The sequence below is a fragment of the Oreochromis niloticus genome, linkage group LG18, assembly GCF_001858045.2.
Source record: "Oreochromis niloticus isolate F11D_XX linkage group LG18, O_niloticus_UMD_NMBU, whole genome shotgun sequence".
NCBI lineage: Eukaryota > Metazoa > Chordata > Actinopteri > Cichliformes > Cichlidae > Oreochromis > Oreochromis niloticus.
Window position 1 is genome coordinate 1,116,669 of NC_031982.2, and position 19,341 is coordinate 1,136,009.

The following is a 19,341-nucleotide window of genomic DNA, read 5'->3' on the forward strand; positions in this document are numbered from 1 at the left end:
AGCTTAATTGTTCTGCCCGTTATTCATGCCGATCGCTTAGAGTACTAATCAGGTGGAACCAGATAATCTTCCACGGCACACCTGATCATTTCAGATGGCACACCTATGTGCCGCTGCACAGTGGTTGGGAAACACTGGTCTAGCTCACCAAACTGGAAGTCCCACAGTTATCATTATTATTATTATTATTTCATTTTGCTGTTACAAAGACAAAAGAGGACATTCTGTACAGTCTTTTTGACAGATTTTTGTCTTGACAAATGCAATATTTATGAATATGTGTAAAATATATATCATATCATATCAGAGTGTCACTGACTCTCTTTGGTCTCTGGTTATTACACCACTGCAAATGGCTCCCTGCAAAGATTTAGGGAGTGGCAGGTAACATATGTCTTATTTAAACTTTCAGGATCTGCTGTTCTTTTTGTTGTTGAAGTGTGTCATGTTATCATGCCTAAAACATCTCTTGTATTCCACAGAATACAAGGCTGTAGATCCCTGAGAGTATGGAAAGAGATAAAAAAAAAATACTAATTAATTATTTGAAGTGTATCAAACAACTGGACTTGACTAATCAGCCCTAGAGCAGATAATCTGAAACAGTTCACAGATGGTGTCCAGGGAGAAAGACACGTCACAGCTGTATGACCTGTGCTAGAGGCAGCCATGTAAATCTGTACAAACAGTAGCTTCTCTGACCACAGGTGTATTTATGTTTCCCATACAAGAATATTCAATTTATTATAGTTTTGTTGGACTAATGACATCTGTTTGTCAAAGAAGACTAAATATTTATTTTCCTCCAAAAATTTCATTCATATTCAGTAAGTTGTACTCGCCATCATCATTGCCATTTACCATTATGAGGTCAGCATAGGCAGGCAGTGATTGGCTCCTTCCCCATGGCCTCAGAGAAGGCAGATTATCTTCAGTGGTGTCTGCAGGAGAAGCTGATTCATCCAGATGGCTTTCTGGAGTGACTGCACCTCCTGACAGAGAATACAGCGTGTGCTCCTCCTGCAAGAAACACACACAGGTGTGGGGTGAACATGAAAAGCTGGTATTGTTAAACCAGATACATGTTTTCCTCTTTTCACAACACATATTTTAATCGAGATAATTAAATGCAAAAATTGTGGTTTTTTGTGTTTCTCTGATATCAGAAAAAAAACCTGTATTCCTACCAAGAAAGTGAATAGTTATTTACTTCATTCACTTTCTTAGTGCAGTCATGGACAGATGAAAATGGTTGAATGAAAAAAATGGTCAATTTTTTAAAGTATTAAGGGATAAGTGATATTAATAAAATAGAAATCATTGATATGAACACTTTATGGACAGATGCACTCAAACATCCTTGTAGTGATTGTTGTACCTGCAGGATCTCTTCATAAGACTGTCTGATTGAGTCTTGTAGAGGACTGTTCCGCTCTCCAGCCTCTTCCACTTTCCTCTTGGCCTGTTTCACCTCTTCTCTTAGCTTCCTCAGCCTCCATCTGGCTCTGGAAAGCTCCCTCTCATACTCTTCCACTTGGCTCTCCTTCTGTGCCTCCTCTGCCTGCAGAGACAGGATCTGGCAAGACAGGACTCAGTCAGTCCAATTGGCTACAACAACAAATGTACAGTGGCTTGCAAAAGTATTCGGCCCCCTTGAACTTTCCCACATTTTGTCACATTACAGCCACAAACATGAATCAATTTTATTGGAATTCCACGTGAAAGACCAATACAAAGTGGTGTACACGTGAGAAGTGGAACGAAAATCATACATGATTCCAAACATTTTTTACGAATAAATAACTGAAAAGTGGGGTGTGCGTAATTATTCAGCCCCCTGAGTCAATACTTTGTAGAACCACCTTTTGCTGCAATTCCAGCTGCCAGTCTTTTAGGGTATGTCTCTACCAGCTTTGCACATCTAGAGACTGAAATTCTTGCCCATTCTTCTTTGCAAAACAGCTCCACAACTGCCCTGTGACGGCCTCAGAAGTTGTCTAAGAGAATATTGGGAGCAACAACACCATGAAGTCCAAAGAACACACCAGACAGGTCAGGGATAAAGTTATTGAGAAATTTAAAGCAGGCTTAGGCTACAAAAAGATTTCCCAAGCCTTGAACATCCCACGGAGCACTGTTCAAGCCATCATTCAGAAATGGAAGGAGTATGGCACAACTGTAAACCTACCAAGACAAGGCCGTCCACCTAAACTCACAGGCTGAACAAGGAGAGCGCTGATCAGAAATGCAGCCAAGAGGCCCATGGTGACTCTGCACGAGCTGCAGAGATCTACAGCCTCAGGTGGGGGAATCTGTCCATAGGACAACTATTAGTCGTGCACTGCACAAAGTTGGCCTTTATGGAAGAGTGGCAAGAAGAAAGCCATTGTTAACAGAAAACCATAAGAAGTCCCGTTTGCAGTTTGCCACAAGCCATGTGGGGGACACAGCAAACATGTGGAAGAAGGTGCTCTGGTCAGATGAGACCAAAACGGAACTTTTTGGCCTAAATGCAAAACGCTATGTGTGGCGGAAAACTACCACTGCACATCACTCTGAACACACCATCCCCACTGTCAAATATGGTGGTGGCAGCATCATGCTCTGGGGGTGCTTCTCTTCAGCAGGGACAGGGAAGCTGGTCAGAGTTGATGGGAAGATGGATGGAGCCAAATACAGGGCAATCTTGGAAGAAAACCTCTTGGAGTCTGCAAAAGACTTGAGACTGGGGCGGAGGTTCACCTTCCAGCAGGACAACGACCCTAAACATAAAGCCAGGGCAACAATGGAATGGTTTAAAACAAAACATATCCATGTGTTAGAATGGCCCAGTCAAAGTCCAGATCTAAATCCAATCGAGAATCTGTGGCAAGATCTGAAAACTGCTGTTCACAAACGCTGTCCATCTAATCTGACTGAGCTGGAGCTGTTTTGCAAAGAAGAGTTTTCCTGCAGAAGTCCAAATCAAGCTTAAGTGGTATGAAAAAGAAACACCTGGAGGAACGTTTAGCAGTAACTAATTATTTAAATAAGCATTAATTAAGAAGCAGCTTTAGTGAAGGTTACAAGTGTAATGGTAAGACTGCACTGCTTTGGAACAGGAGTCGCAAGTTTGATTTCCGCCTGGAGCGTCTATCTCCAATAAGAGTCCTAGGCTAGACCCCCATGCTAACCAAGCCTACTGCAGACATGAGCGAGGGAGATAAATATGAAGCCATACTGGCTCGGACATCGCCTGGATTAACAAGGCCCGCATCAGGTGTTAAGAAACCAGGGCACCCTGATGAGAAGTGGGCTACAGGAACAAGAAGGCATCAGTGGGCAAGAGACAAAAATAGGGCGTTGTTGGAATGCTACTACACAAGTAACCCCAGTAGAAGGGGTTACACGAATAGGATTAAGATTCTTATGGAATCTTCAGTACCCAGCATCCACATTGATGGCAAAACAACTAGTAGCTCATTGAAGAGGTACAACACACATGCTATAGCTAGGGGGAGCCAGGACGACAGGTCAGGGGGCAGATACCACTACCCCCACCCGAAATTGGGTACCAAGCCTATGTGAAATAGAAGGAGGATTGTTGAGTGAAAGATAGGATCATCGCGAAGCTTGAAACCTGGATCCTTCATAGCTGATTACTGAGACTAACAAGCTGATCTACACCACGGCAGCACTGATCAGTGAGAATCTTGGCTACAAGTTGAACAGCCACAAGGAGCAGTACCCTCCATGGAGAAGGAGACTACAGGCCACGATAAAGGTAGCACAGAGGGAGGATAGCTAACAATTGGAGCTGCAAAAAGGTGCAATTAGGAAGGTGCCGAAGAAGAAAGCCAGAACAGAAAGCTGTCCAAAGGCAGCTTTCTATACTGGCCTTGGAAACTGCCAAGACTAGGCTGACCGACCTGTGCACTGCCTGTATTGATTATGCCTGTATCCTGGAATGCCTAGAACTGTACAAGATCAACAATACCCTAAGAACCTTCACCAGGAACTCAACATTGGAGGCCAACTTCAAGCCAATAGCACAAGTAAACATCAAGTGTGGGATCTACCAAGGAGATGCTCTGTCTGTGCATTTCTTGTTACTCCTGACAGAACGATCCGGCCACAAAACACTGACCCGGCAGATGACTCAGCCACACACTCCAACACTCTGATCACCATGAAGAAATGCTTTCCAGTCTAGTTAGACAGTTCTGTGAGTCCGAGCAATGGGCAGGCAGGGTGAAAAACACCCTGTCGACCACCCGAGAAACCTTTTTGCAATGAGTTCCTGTCCCTGGCTAGTGTACCCACACTCTTAGCTTCCGCTTCTCTGCGCTCCCCTCTCCTGAACCATTTATACACTGTAAGACCGAATAGTAATAGTTTGATAAATGAAATGAGTTCCAACTACTTAAAAACCTGTTATAAGTTCATATACACCTTTACTTTTTTGAGTAGTTTGAACAAGTTTGTTTTTTCAAGTTATCAGTACTTGAATATATTGATTGGTTTCTGACATTGCCCTCAAATAATTTGAGTTTTAACACTGACGTCACTTACGTGCCTACGTACGTACGTACGTGCGCCACCTGTTTCTTTATGAAGTGCTGGCAACCATCTTGGATTCCTCGCTTCGAGTGCGAATGCCCGCTCATTACTCCAAAAGAACCTTGTGGAGCGTTAATATCCGAACAGAAATAAAAACATTTGTGAAGGGGTTTTTTTGCGGCATTGCTTTTGACGCTGGATAAAGGAGGACGTGCTATGGTATGTTACGGACTTTTGAACCGTAACAGATAACGCTCTGCACTTGGCTAGCTGCATTTACCGCCTTTGCAGCATCTTCAGGAGCGCTTTTGCGGTAAGTTTTATTTTTTCTGAAACTATAGTTCTCCGTTGTAATATGGGTTTTTATCGTCATAAATGTACAACTGTAGCAGGTATTTAAGAATTACATGCATGCGTTGTTTTATCCATGTCGCCTTGGCCCCAAAGTGTTTTGCATGAATTATGGTAATAAGCTTATATTTAGTATAACACATTATTAGTCCCAGCAGAGGCTGGGACTAATAATGTGTTAATAACTTTTCTAATCTCTTACTATTTTAAAAGAAGTCTTTAGAAGGTGTTTCTGGATTTGCAGATTATAAACTGCCTTGTGGTTAAATTGTTGAATCAATATGCACTGCTGCGCTGCTTCACACTTAGCGCATACATGGATATTGACTTTGGCTAACCCGTTTGCTAACTGGTGGAACTTGAAACTTACGTTTAGTTCTCTGGAGTTGTACATATTAAAACTGGGGCAGCAAAATTGTAGGCACAGGACATACTTACAAAAGCAGTTATTAATCATTACATAATTAGGCTGTAGAACTTGGTTTAAATTGCAAATAGTTATGTATACTAAGTTGAAATGTAGAAGCTTCTGAACTGTAAAATTGTTGTGCCTGGTCTATTTTAGGTTAGCTTAAGGGTGAATCCATCAATAATATATTTACCAAACAGTTATTTTTTCGTTTTATTTTATTCTGATGCCCAGTGTTCATTAGTGAAAGACTTAGGTTTTTTTCTGTCAGGGGCTGGGTCTGTGACCCAGCATTTTGAGTTTATTTTGTATTTTTGCTTTCTTATGTTATATTGAAATGAGGTGAAGTTCTTGTATTGTTGTTAATATTAGTTAAGGTTTAGTTGAGTTCTGGGCTAGTTATGTTTCATCTGTGTCTCCTTGGTTATGTGTCTTTTCTGTTCTCTGTGTAGTCTGTCTTGTCTTCTGTGTTTTACTGTTATGTCCATGCCAGGGCAGAAGTAAATTTTCTAGGGTGAAGATGCTCTTCACCTTGACCAGCTAAGACTACAGATTGTAGATGAAGTCGAGAAAAGTGAAAAGAATCCTGTCCTGATTACAAAGCTGATGCACACAACTTTGGCCTTGCGATGCAAAGAGATCATCAATGATGACCTACCAGTAGGTCAGATCTTGGATTGCTGGCCTACTCTGAAATCCCAGTCCCAGGTAAGAATGTATATAGATGTATCTAACAAGATGTATTTTATATCAACTCCTGTTATCTGGCCTGTCTGAACAAATTATGCCTTTGGAGTGTAAGGATTTTGATGTATTTTGCAAAGATTTATAGACTAATTGAAACTTGTAAAGATAAATTTATCCTGTGTGTTCAGATCTGTGCAGAATGCCACAGGATTACAAACCTCCACCCGAAGAACCACTTTTATGCTGTGTTGGACCAACATGCTCCCCGGCTCGAGAGCTTATTCAGAAAGAAAGCTGTTTGCACAGGGAACGTGTCTGATGTCCTGTCTCAGCTCTTCAGAAGCTATAATCTCCAGGTTAGTGGGGGTTTTGTCTTGTTTTTTGAGCTTTATTTAATTTGATCAATTTTTCAATTTTAACTACCATTCTTGACTAGGTAAGCCAATAATTTAAAAGAAAAATTTTCTTGTGATGTAGGAACAAGCTGATATCCATGCCCAACGTGCTGGTGTGCTTCATGCCCTCCCTGCCTATTTGTACGAAGACACCTCTACCTTCATCAAAACGTGGGATGTACGTTTTGGACAAAGTTGTGAACAATATCTTAGTAGCATCCTTGTTTAGATTTCACAAAACATTACAGGGAGTGCAGAATTATTAGGCAAATGAGTATTTTGTCCACATCATCCCCTTCATGCATGTTGTCTTACTCCAAGCTGTATAGGCTCGAAAGCCTACTACCAATTAAGCATATTAGGTGATGTGCATCTCTGTAATGAGAAGGGGTGTGGTCTAATGGCATCAACACCCTATATCAGGTGTGCATAATTATTAGGCAACTTCCTTTCCTTTGGCAAAATGGGTCAAAAGAAGGACTTGACAGGCTCAGAAAAGTCAAAAATAGTGAGATATCTTGCAGAGGGATGCAGCAGTCTTAAAATTGCAAAGCTTCTGAAGCGTGATCATCGAACAATCAAGCGTTTCATTCAAAATAGTCAACAGGGTCACAAGAAGCGTGTGGAAAAACCAAGGCGCAAAATAACTGCCCATGAACTGAGAAAAGTCAAGCGTGCAGCTGCCAAGATGCCACTTGCCACCAGTTTGGCCATATTTCAGAGCTGCAACATCACTGGAGTGCCCAAAAGCACAAGGTGTGCAATACTCAGAGACATGGCCAAGGTAAGAAAGGCTGAAAGACGACCACCACTGAACAAGACACACAAGCTGAAACGTCAAGACTGGGCCAAGAAATATCTCAAGACTGATTTTTCTAAGGTTTTATGGACTGATGAAATGAGAGTGAGTCTTGATGGGCCAGATGGATGGGCCCGTGGCTGGATTGGTAAAGGGCAGAGAGCTCCAGTCCGACTCAGACGCCAGCAAGGTAGAGGTGGAGTACTGGTTTGGGCTGGTATCATCACAGATGAGCTTGTGGGGCCTTTTCGGGTTGAGGATGGAGTCAAGCTCAACTCCCAGTCCTACTGCCAGTTTCTGGAAGACACCTTCAAGCAGTGGTACAGGAAGAAGTCTGCATCCTTCAAGAAAAACATGATTTTCATGCAGGACAATGCTCCATCACACGCGTCCAAGTACTCCACAGCGTGGCTGGCAAGAAAGGGTATAAAAGAAGAAAAACTAATGACATGGCCTCCTTGTTCACCTGATCTGAACCCCATTGAGAACCTGTGGTCCATCATCAAATGTGAGATTTACAAGGAGGGAAAACAGTACACCTCTCTGAACAGTGTCTGGGAGGCTGTGGTTGCTGCTGCACGCAATGTTGATGGTGAACAGATCAAAACACTGACAGAATCCATGGATGGCAGGCTTTTGAGTGTCCTTGCAAAGAAAGGTGGCTATATTGGTCGCTGATTTGTTTTTGTTTTGTTTTTGAATGTCAGAAATGTATATTTGTGAATGTGGAGATGTTATATTGGTTTCACTGGTAAAAATAAATAATTGAAATGGGTATATATTTGTTTTTTGTTAAGTTGCCTAATAATTATGCACAGTAATAGTCACCTGCACACACAGATATCCCCCTAAAATAGCTAAAACTAAGAACAAACTAAAAACTACTTCCAAAAACATTCAGCTTTGATATTAATGAGTTTTTTGGGTTCATTGAGAACATGGTTGTTGTTCAATAATAAAATTATTCCTCAAAAATACAACTTGCCTAATAATTCTGCACTCCCTGTATGACACTTTGACAGTGTGAGAAGCATCTCCATGCTTGGATCTGTCTACAACAGTGTCCATGTTACATAATGGGAAACACTACATGTTTTTAATGTGTGTAGACCTTCTATAATGTTCCTAGCCCAACCATACATCACTGTACAAATGAAAAAAATATATAACTCCTATTGACTTTCTGTTGTTATTGCTACGAAGAGGTATGACTTTGCTTTACTAAAAGTACTATTTTTGTCAGTTTGTTTTCTCAAATCTTTGTTGTGTTGTGGCTTTTTTGTTGTTCAAACAATTGATTTCTGAGCTAGTAATAATCCAGAAATGTGACTTGTATAGATGAAACTAAGAGAAATAGGAATGCACTAACATGTAGTAATTTTGTTTTCTGTAGATGATGCATTCTGATAGACCAGATATTAGTGAAGTGCCACTTGGACTCCTCCTGATCAGAGACAATTCCAGTGATGCAACATTCTTCTGCCCTGAGAAGACTGCAGTTTTGGTCGAGGGTAACATGATCATTGTTTTCACCACCCTGGCTGATGCATTTCTAGTAATATTTGGACTGACCTACGGCCTGCACCTAAGCTACCCAAAATGTTTGGCCAACATTTTTGACTTTATTCAGAAAGTTTTGATGGGTCTGCAGGGTGGGAAGTTGAAGCCCAAAGTGCTGAGTCTTAAAAATGATCTTTTGGCAGCAGAATAATGTCCAGGATTCCTACACAGCCCTCGCGTGCCTGTTAAAGCAAGTAATTCAGTTTATCATGTTTCCAAATCTGGATAAGTTTTTTTTTTTTTTTTTTTTTAAAGAGAGAATAGAATAAAGAAATCTTTGCAGACTCTGTTTCATACTTCATTATCTAAAAGCCACATCCAAAGTAAAAGGGGTGATTTTATTTTATTTTTTATTTTTTCCCCCATCATCACTTGTGTTTTAATTGATTTTGATTGTGTTTTTAGTCAGATAACTGTAAATCCATAGAGAAAATAAAGGACAGTCTCACTACATTTCTGGCTTCTAGGTGGGATCTTCAATGTCACTTAAGGAACGTTCCTCCTGAACTACTGATAACTGACATAAGGTGCTAAGGAGGTTTATAACACTTTGTTTTATGTCTCTTGTATTTTTCTATTTAAAGTTTTATTGCTTTGTTGTTGAGACTGTGATTGCACTCTACAAATGTGCATTTTGCATAACCACAGTATTGGCATATTAAAAAGGTTACCAATTATATTTCAGTGTATTAGCTGCACTATACTTTCATTCGGTTTTCCCACCTAATAATGCAGGATTTTCTTTTCCTTTTGTTAGTTTGTTTTTTAATAAAAAGGCCATACTCATGTGTTAATCAAATCTGAATACTCTTAAAACATGTTGTGAAATTCTCTATTTCTAATATTGTAACCTTGTGCCAAAACTGGACATTTCTGACATTATTCCCTATAAAATGTGGTGGATTTATGTCTTTGGGCTTTTTGTTAGAAAGGCTATGTGTTAAAGTAACTCAGTAAATTTGTAACTTAAATTTATATTTTCTGTCTTGTGTTTTTACAAGTGTAATTATTTTGGGCACATTTATATATATATCAAATTCAAAACACAATAGATTTGGATATTATAAGCGTTTGTATTTTAAATTTTTGAGTTGTATTAGCTTAAAATGGTTAACATTTTGAAATTAAATATTAATTCCTAAAAGTTACTTGAGCTAGATTTGTACTTGAAACTCAAAATATCAAGTAGAGAGTACTAAACCAAAAATGTGGATATAACATAAAAAACATTTATCAGTGGTACTTAAAACTATTTATCTAAAGCTAATAAATAAAGTGTGTTTATTTAACTTTTATTTTTAAGTTTTAGTTACTTAAAATATTTTATGTAATCAGTTTCACCAAAAGTTTTGAGTTAAATTAACTTATTGGGTTTTACAGTGTAGGGGAGGTGGGCCAGGTCAGAGGCTTCTTCTTCATTCTGCTCTGCTATTCCAGCACTCTCCCAGGGCCTTTCCTAATGTTAATTCAAGGGAATAAATAATTGTTGGTTCCTTTCAGGACCCTGACTGGTAATGGGCCAAATCTTACCTCCTGCTGACATTCTTTAGAAATACTTACTTATGCACAGTTCCTCCAAGATTTCAAGGTTTTATTCCAATATCCTTTGTGCACTGATAAAGCAGCCCATCAGTTACTCAGCCTCTGACAGTACCCTGTCTGTAGCCGAGTTCTCCATTAATTTTCGTGTTAAGGGCACAGACACAGGGGGGTAAGAAAACACTTTGTGTTCCACTTTAAAAGGATGAGCTCGCTGCTCGGGATGAACCCAGGTGTTTTGAAAGCCTAGCAGATTTTGCAATCAGGTTGACAATCGGTTGCGTGAAAGAGAGAGAAGGGGGTTAGAGGTTACAGTGACCAGGGTGGGCACTTCTCCACTCGTTTTGCTCCTCGGACCTTTCTTACTAGCTCCTCGAGTGTCTGGCAGCACAGACGAAACAGCTGCTAGTCGATGAGAGACACCCAGAATGGCTAACTGAAGGCTGAACAGTCCTGATCCTCAAGGACCCCCAGATGGGACCGGTCTTCCTTGTTGGCATTTGCTTTGACTCCCGCTGAGGCAATGCAACTGGGATGCACAAGGTTGACATCAGAGAAATGCTGGAGGAGGTTTGAGGAGCGATTGTGTATGTATTGCGGTTTGTTGGGCCACTTTCTGGCCTCTTGCCCTGCCTGGCCAAAAGACAGTGCCTACCAGTAACTGTGGGGATACTAAGTGGGCAGTGCCTCTCCAGATGTTGAGGGTCCCCGTATGCAACTCCCTACCACCCTGTGTGGCAAGACCAGGACCTATTCATTACAAGTGCTTTTGAAGGCAGGTGCCGAGGAGAGTCTGATTAACAGAGATTCGGTGTGACAACTTGTGACTGCGGTTAGGGCTCTTGAGGTTCTGGTAGCTGTAAATGCTCTCAATGGTCAGTCACTTCCCTCCATCACTCACCAAACCAAACCAGTTGAACTTATTCGTTAACAACTATCTACCATCTTGGTCCATTTCTCATTACTCCTGACAGTCCAGGTTCCTCAACACCTGACCCGGTGAAGTCTGAGCCGATATGTCTTCAGTTAAATATATCGCAAATATTCCAAGATAGGCTTGGTTAGCATGGGTGCCTAGCCTGCTGACCCTTACTGGATACACGCCTGGTTGGGAGTTGAACCCCCAATGTGAAGTTCCAAAGGGGACCACTGTGCTATCGTAAGAATAGCACCACCAAGGCTGGAAGACAGAGCAATACTGGAAGAGCATATGGGAGAAGGACGTGTAACGTAGGGAGGGAAGGCGTTTCTTTGCACAGATATTAAAAAGAGAGAAACCCTCCTAAAACGGACAGAGCAGTGGGGCAGCCAAGGGAATGCACAACAAATTTAAAAACCATAAAGATAAAATATAATTTATTACATTTAAACAGTAAAAAAAAATGTAAAATAGATTAAAACAGCCCTGGCCAGGGGAGAACACACCATAAACATCAATAACACAAGATTAAAAGTCCAGTGGCGATCGCCACGGTATAGAAGTCACTAAAAATTTAAAAATCCAGTGAAGCGGTGCAGGAGGGAAACCCGGCGGCGTCCTCGTCTCCTTCTTCGCGTTCTGCGCCCCGGTGCGCCCGAGTGGGCAGAGCTCTTAACTCTGCCCGCTGCTTCTTTGTAATTGCCAATCGGCACCGGCCCGCCTCGCCGCCTCTAGTTTCCGCAGACGCGAAATCTGGCCTCCAGTTGCTGAAGCAGTCGGACACCTCGACCTGCGTCCTTGCGTATCGGCGCTGTATCCTCCTGGCTCGCTTCACGCCAAGCTCTCCCAGCCTCGCACTGACGCCAACTCCGGCGCCGCCGCCGCTTGCGGCCGTCAGCTGCCACTTCTAGATCACCATCACTGCTGCTTCTCTCTCAGGCCTTTCTGTTTGTTGGCTGGTAGGCCCTCTTATTGGCCTCCGGGAACCTCGCAGGTGTATATGGTTCATAATCAGGGAGGGGCGGAGTCTTTCCGGACAAGTCACCAATAAATACAATAAACATGCAGTAAAACTCATTAAAATAAACCACTGTACAGTATTAAAATATTAAAATGTAAAACACAGCAAAACATGCACAAAAAACCAAAGTAACTCGTCCATTTCCACCCCGTGACATCCCCCCCACACTGAAATATTAGCAGTCCCTGCTAATGCTCCATCTCCCAGCCATGACCTTCTTGGAGTCTAGTTCCTTCTCCTACCGCCAAGCGAAAATATAACAAAGTGCGCCATACAGTCAAATGCCACAACGAGCAATCCCTTTCATGTCCCCATAGCATAGCTACCCTTGAGTCATTAGGTCCTAAACTGCACCTAGCTGCTACTGTGGGAATACTTCCAGGCCTAACCTAGGTTTCGTGCTTAATCCCAAGCACTGCTGCCCACGTCCCGCAAACTTGCAGTCGACCTCCCATGACAACCTACGTTGGACGTTCCTTATTCGCGCTTCTTGTGGCCAAACACTCATACCTGCGCACACTGTCCATACCCATCTGCTCAGTGGTCCCTGGCTTTGGCTCCAACAGTCCATCCTCCATCTTCTTATTTGGCCTATCACTTTTAAACTACAGCAAAACTGGGGCACCAGAATACACATACATCATTTTACTATTCCCCTGACTAACCCAACTGCTCTTAACACCGTATCCTGTCGACAACGCCAATTATGTAACCTAGGGAGGGAAGGCGTTTCTTTGCACAGATATTAAAAAGAGAGAAACCCTCCTAAAACGGACAGAGCAGTGGGGCAGCCAAGGGAATGCACAACAAATTTAAAAACCATAAAGATAAAATATAATTTATTACATTTAAACAGTAAAAAAAAATGTAAAATAGATTAAAACAGCCCTGGCCAGGGGAGAACACACCATAAACATCAATAACACAAGATTAAAAGTCCAGTGGCGATCGCCACGGTATAGAAGTCACTAAAAATTTAAAAATCCAGTGAAGCGGTGCAGGAGGGAAACCCGGCGGCGTCCTCGTCTCCTTCTTCGCGTTCTGCGCCCCGGTGCGCCCGAGTGGGCAGAGCTCTTAACTCTGCCCGCTGCTTCTTTGTAATTGCCAATCGGCACCGGCCCGCCTCGCCACCTCTAGTTTCCGCAGACGCGAAATCTGGCCTCCAGTTGCTGAAGCAGTCGGACACCTTGACCTGCGTCCTTGCGTATCGGCGCTGTATCCTCCTGGCTCGCTTCACGCCAAGCTCTCCCAGCCCCGCACTGACGCCAACTCCGGCGCCGCCGCCGCTTGTGGCCGTCAGCTGCCACTTCTAGATCGCCATCACTGCTGCTTCTCTCTCAGGCCTTTCTGTTTGTCGGCTGGTAGGCCCTCTTATTGGCCTCCGGGAACCTCGCAGGTGTATATGGTTCATAATCAGGGAGGGGCGGAGTCTTTCCGGACAAGTCACCAATAAATACAATAAACATGCAGTAAAACTCATAAAAATAAACCACTGTACAGTATTAAAATATTAAAATGTAAAACACAGCAAAACATGCACAAAAAACCAAAGTAACTCGTCCATTTCCACCCCGTGACAGACGCAACCCAAAACAGCAATGCTCATTGGCTAGTGGATCTAGGAACAGACCACAGCAACCTCTCTGAACAGGATCCAGTAACTTTACAGTGGCAGACAGCCAAGAAAAGGTCACCAGTATGAAGAATTGGACAGCACCAGGTCCTGACATGGTTCACACCTACTGGCTGAAGAAGCTGACTGCACTACATGAGCATCTGGCAGCGCAGATGAACCAGCTGCTAGTCAATGAGAGACACCCAGAATGGCTAACTGAAGGCCCACAGATGGAATTGGTCACGTCCAACTACCAGCCAATAACGTCCTCAGCACCACATGGAAGCATAGCGGCTAAGATGAACAGGCACATGGGTCAATACATGAGTGGGTTACAGAAAAGAATACCAGAGGCGCAAAACACCAGCTACTGGTAGACCAAGCAGTCGCCTGAGACTGCAGGACTGGGCTGACCAACCTGTGCACTGCCTGGATTGATTACAAGAAGGCCCATGACTTGATGCCCCAAACCTGGATCCTGGAATGCTTAGAACTGTACAAGATCAACATGACCCTAAGGGCCTTCATCAGGAACTCAATGGGGATGTGGCAGACAATGCTAGAGTCCAACTTCAAGCTCATAGCACAAGCCATCATCAAGTGCGGGATCTACCAAGGAGATGCTCTGTCCTCACTGCTGCTCTGAACCCCTCAGTGAGATCATTGATAAGACTGGCTATGGATACTGACTATGGAATGGAGCAGTTGTCAGCCACCTCCTCTACATGGATAACATCAAGCTATATGCCGAGAGTGAACGAGACATCGATTCACTGATCCAAACCACCAGGATATACAGCAATGGCATCGAAATGTCGTTCGGGCTGGAAAAGTGTAGTCGGATAATAACAAAGAGAGGGAAGGTAGTCAGAACTGAGGGGATTGAACTACCAGAAAGCAACAATGCAGACATAGAGGACAGCTACAAGTACCTGAAGAGGCCGTTAGGTAAGAATGTTAAGAACAAGATCCGGGCTATCAACTCCTATGCCCTACCCGCGATCAGGTACCCTGGTAGAATAATAAGCTGGCCAAAGGAGGAGTTAGAAGCCACTGACATGAAGATCAGGAAGCTCCTGACCATGCATGGAGGGTTTCACCCCAAGTCCAGCACCCTTAGGCTGTATGGTAAGCGGAAGGAAGGAGGTTGGGGACTGGTGAGTGTCAGTACCACAGTCCAGGATGAGACAACGAACTACATTAGGATGATGGCTCAAACTGACTGCCTGCTCAGTGAATACTTGAGCCAACAGAAACCCAAGAAAGAGGAGGAACCATCATGGAAGGACAGGCCCCTGCACGGTATGTACCACCGGCAGACAGAGGAAGTGGCTGATATCCAGAAATCCTACCAGTGGCTGGACAAAGCTGGACTGAAAGACCGCACAGAGGCACTAATCATGGCAGCACAGGAACAAGCTCTGAGCACAAAATCCATAGAGGCTGGGGTCTATCACACCAGGTAAGACCCCAGGTGCAGGCTGTGTAAAGATGCTCCTGAGACAATCCAGCACATAACAGCAGGGTCAATATGCTAGCAGGCAGGGCATAAAGGGAACGCCATAACCAAGTGGCCGGCATAGTATACAGAAACATCTGTGCCGAATATGCGCTTGAAGTCCCGAGGTCAAAATGCGAGACGCCCCCAAGGGTGGTGGAGAATGACCGAGCTAAGATCCTGTGGGACTTCCAGATACAGACGGACAAAATGGTGGTGGCTAACCAACTGGACATAGTAGTGGTAGACAAGTGCATAGATGTAGCGGTTCCAAATGACAGCAACATCAGGAAGAAGGAACACAAGAAGCTAGAGAAGTACCAAGGGCTCCGAGAAGAGCTCAAGAAGATGTGGAGGGTGAAGGTAACAGTTAGGGCTGCTCAATTAATCGAATTTTAATCTCGATTACGATCTGGGCTTTCAACGATCATTAAAAATGACTGAGCCAATTATTAGCACCTCCCTCGTGCTTTACTCTCGCGCTGCTCCGTGTGGCAAATCGAGCGCACCTCTCTGCGTTTCGAATACACGTCACAACAATTAAGAGGACCCGAGGGAAGCTCGGAAAGCTCAGGAAGCTAAGCAGAAGTTATTTGGAGAGGAGAGGATAATGGCTGCTGAAGAAAGAATGCCGTTGGTTGAAAAGAGAGGTAAAACGACTTCAGTGGTGTGGAAACATTATGGGTTCGCGGAGTCAGAGGTGGATCAAATATTGTGCAGTATTTTGAAGTTCACTAAACATAGATGTTTACATTTTTCATTTATTTTTTATATTGCAAACATTTTCACTGTAATCAGTATTTGCACACTATTTTATACTATTTTTTGACAATCTTTAAAGCCATTATTCAATACATTGTTATTGTTAAATAAATATCGTCAAATAATCGAGATCTAAATTTCAGTGAAAATGATTGTGATTATCATTTTTGCCATAATCGAGCAGCCCTAGTAACAGTGGTCCCAGTGGTAATCAGAGCACTAGGTGGAGCAAGTCCCAAGCTAGGCGAGTGGCTAGCTTGGGACTTGGAACAGCTAAGATACTGTGCAGGACCCTCAAGCTCCCAGGCCTCTGGTAGAGGACCAGAGCTTGAATGATAGACCACCCACGGGGGGGAAAGGGAATTTTTTAAATGTATATATAAAAATATATAAAAAGAGGTTGAAATCAACAGACACCCCATGTTACGATATTATAACAATACAACTGCAATAACGTATATTGCAGTTCATCACATTTTTTACTGTAAATTATGTCTCAGACAGGCAGAGTTTCTGACCCAAAGTGCATACATGCAGGCAGGATTGAATTTAGTTTTATTGTTGGATCTACTGAGAAATAAAAAAACTAGGGAGGCTCCCTGGCCGCCCTGGCCGCCCCTCCCTGAGCCTGGTTCTGCCGGAGGTTTCTTCCTGTTAAAAGGGAGTTTTTCCTTCCCACTGTCGCCAAAGTGCTTGCTCATAGGGGGTCATATGATTGTTGGGTTTTTCTCTGTATTTATTATTGTGCTATCTACTGTACAATATAAAGCGCCTTGAGGCAACTTTTGTTGTGATTTGGCGCTATATAAATAAAATTGAATTGAATTGAATTGAATTGAATAACTGACAGAAACTAAACAGACATAGCAGTACAGAGATTTACCACGCACACAGGACGCACAGCAAGAGAGAGATCACAATGATGGACAGAGTAAAACATAAACAATATATACAAAAGGGGAAATCACGGCAAAGAGGAGAGACCTGGGGAACACAGCAGATCATAATCTAACAGACGAGAAGGGGGAAGCAAAACTGAACACACTGAACATGGGACAAGAGACTGTCAAAATAAAACAGAAAACACACCAAGATGCAGACTAAGACATGCAGCTTGACACAGGGGCCGGGATGAAGGAACGCACACAGGAACAAAACAGACTCAGGAAACATGAATACAAAATAACTCAAAACATTTGTGGAGCACAACTCAACCCTAAAACATCCCAATAAAGCAAACGTCATAAACCTAAAGGAAAACTCAAAAAAGCTGTGTCACAAACCCCAAACCATGACACAGTCTGGAATTTTGAAAAACTTTGGGTTATTCAAAGTCATCTTCTCTGGGCAGGTTCTAAACACTTCCACTGTGCGCTCAACAGTTTCACCCACCTCTAAAAAACTCTACAGTTAACATCAACTTATCCCTCAAACTGTACTTTTCAAGGCGGCGTGTCAGTCGAGGAGACGAGATACCCACTCACACAGCTGTGCATCACGTGAATGCTGAAAAAATACAGAGCACACGCTGCCCGAGCAGCAGTACTGTGCATCATTACCTGCTGACTTTCTTCATAGCAGAGCTGTCTGGTTGCCTTTATTTGCTGTATCAGTTTCTCTTTGTGTTTCTCTAATTTAACTAGGGTCTCCTCCAGCTCTTTGCGGTCTGACCTCTGCTCCTGAAGTTCCAAGTTTTCCACTGCCACTGCGCTCTCCAGCTCCTACATCACACACAAAGACACAGTTAAACTCTGCAGAACGATATAAACGCTGGGATGATGAAACATTTACACACACAAAGTGCAGGTGAAAAAACACAATTCCGAAAATACATCAGCCCAAGTTATCCATCAGTGGGTTTAATTTTGTGTGTTTAGAGAGAGATCCAACAAACTGAAAATCCAACAAAATAATTGAGAGTTTTGATTTTTAGGGACAAAAAAAAAAGAAAGACAAAAGGTCTTATTTAGCTCCAATTACTGTACAGAGATTTTCCCTTTGCTTGGTTGGTTTTTGGTCTGGTATCAGAAATGTTACCTGGGTGTGAACACACTTCCCCTTTTTTAAAGTTCATAGAGAAGTCACCAAAATGTATGGGCTCAAATTGTGGTCATAAATATTTTGTGCTTGTAAATCAGTTTTGTAATTGTAAATCAGGATTTGTATGTGTAAAAAGAATTTGTGTGTGTGTAAAAAAAGATTTGTGTGTGGACTTAGCCAAAAAATACCTCTGAAACTCTGCACTCAAATTTCAAGTTACAAGTACAAATTTTGACCCTATTTTTCTTCCTTTTATCTGATTGGCCAATGTCATCTCAATCACAAATTTAACTATCCAATCAGAGAATAGATGGGTTTGGCTGTCGGAGGGGCGCTTTTTTGAACTGCAGGTCCTTGAAGGGTAATACAGTTTGAAGCTGGGGGATCTCTATATAAATATCCGATAGCAGCTAGGTCCCCTAACTTTCAGCAGCTGTTGAAAGGATAAAGTTTTGGTATATCAGTGGTTAGAAATACCATTATTACTTTAGGATTAGTTTAACACAAAGTCAGGGCTGACCCGGGACCATTGCTGTGAGTCACAGTGCGCAGCATAAAGGTCCTTTCACATTGGACGCAGCATGTGCTGCTAATGCTAACTAAAAGCCAAGGATCCAGAATTTGTTACGCTGGCTGCTGAGCTCTGTGGGTTTTTGCAGCAGCTCTACCTGTACTAGATGCACCTGCTCCTTGTCGTTTCTATCTCTGACTTTATGTCCTCTACAACAGTTTCTGTTTTTTTTTGCTAGTTCTTCAAATGTTCAATAAAAACATGTATGCTAATTCATAACGAAGAAAGCTTTGTAACTATCCCCACTATTGAAGACTGTCATTTCCACAATACCCCCCCTCCCCCGAGGTCCGCAGCGCTGTTGAAAAGGCTCTGGAGGTCCCTGTATTAAGCACGTAAACCTGTGACACAAAAATCACAAAACTCGGACCACCACAGACTGTTATTTCTTCGTGGTGATGAAGGAAAACGCTGGGCCAGTGTTGCCAACTCCTCAGTAAGGAAAATCGCTATTGGCTGTCCTAAAAGTCGCTAGAAGTCGCTAAATGACGTCATCGCCTAATTGCATAATTGGTCATGCTAATGTAATTGTAACCTATGTTGCTGGAGAGAGAAATAACATCGCGGAAGAGACATAAATTGAGTAAAAAACGTCCTAAATGCATTTAGAGTTTATTTAGAACTACAAATTAAATT

The 19,341-nt window shown here is 42.7% G+C and overlaps 2 protein-coding genes across 8 annotated transcripts in view; one reads left to right on the forward strand and one right to left on the reverse strand.

The window, feature by feature from the left end:
- The window catches only part of LOC102077612 (uncharacterized), a 51,331-nt gene that overhangs the window by 25,620 nt on the left and 6,370 nt on the right, over nucleotides 1–19,341 (reverse strand). For all 7 annotated transcript variants that reach the window (XM_025899999.1, XM_025899998.1, XM_025900001.1 and 4 more), the window contains 3 exons: nucleotides 17,654–17,815; nucleotides 1,379–1,576; nucleotides 862–1,020 (listed from right to left, as the gene is read on the reverse strand). In XM_025899999.1, the coding sequence (XP_025755784.1) occupies nucleotides 862–1,020; nucleotides 1,379–1,576; nucleotides 17,654–17,815 (519 nt within the window). The remainder of the gene's footprint in view (nucleotides 1–861; nucleotides 1,021–1,378; nucleotides 1,577–17,653; nucleotides 17,816–19,341) is intronic.
- LOC109194895 (uncharacterized) lies at nucleotides 2,870–8,974 on the forward strand. The gene is made up of 4 exons (XM_025900004.1): nucleotides 2,870–6,007; nucleotides 6,175–6,342; nucleotides 6,464–6,559; nucleotides 8,574–8,974. Exons 1-4 carry the CDS (start codon nucleotides 5,906–5,908, stop codon nucleotides 8,889–8,891), a joined length of 684 nt encoding a protein of 227 aa, XP_025755789.1. The 5' UTR covers nucleotides 2,870–5,905; the 3' UTR covers nucleotides 8,892–8,974.

What these genes read in the sequence shown, in the direction of transcription:
- LOC109194895 (XM_025900004.1), top strand. Translation starts at nt 5,906, where the DNA reads ATGCACACAACTTTGGCCTTGCGATGCAAAGAGATCATCAATGATGAC. An exon ending in CTCTGAAATCCCAGTCCCAG is followed by an intron (nt 6,008 to 6,174) that starts GTAAGAATGTAT and finishes CTGTGTGTTCAG; the next exon opens with ATCTGTGCAGAATGCCACAG. An exon ending in TCAGAAGCTATAATCTCCAG is followed by an intron (nt 6,343 to 6,463) that starts GTTAGTGGGGGT and finishes CTTGTGATGTAG; the next exon opens with GAACAAGCTGATATCCATGC.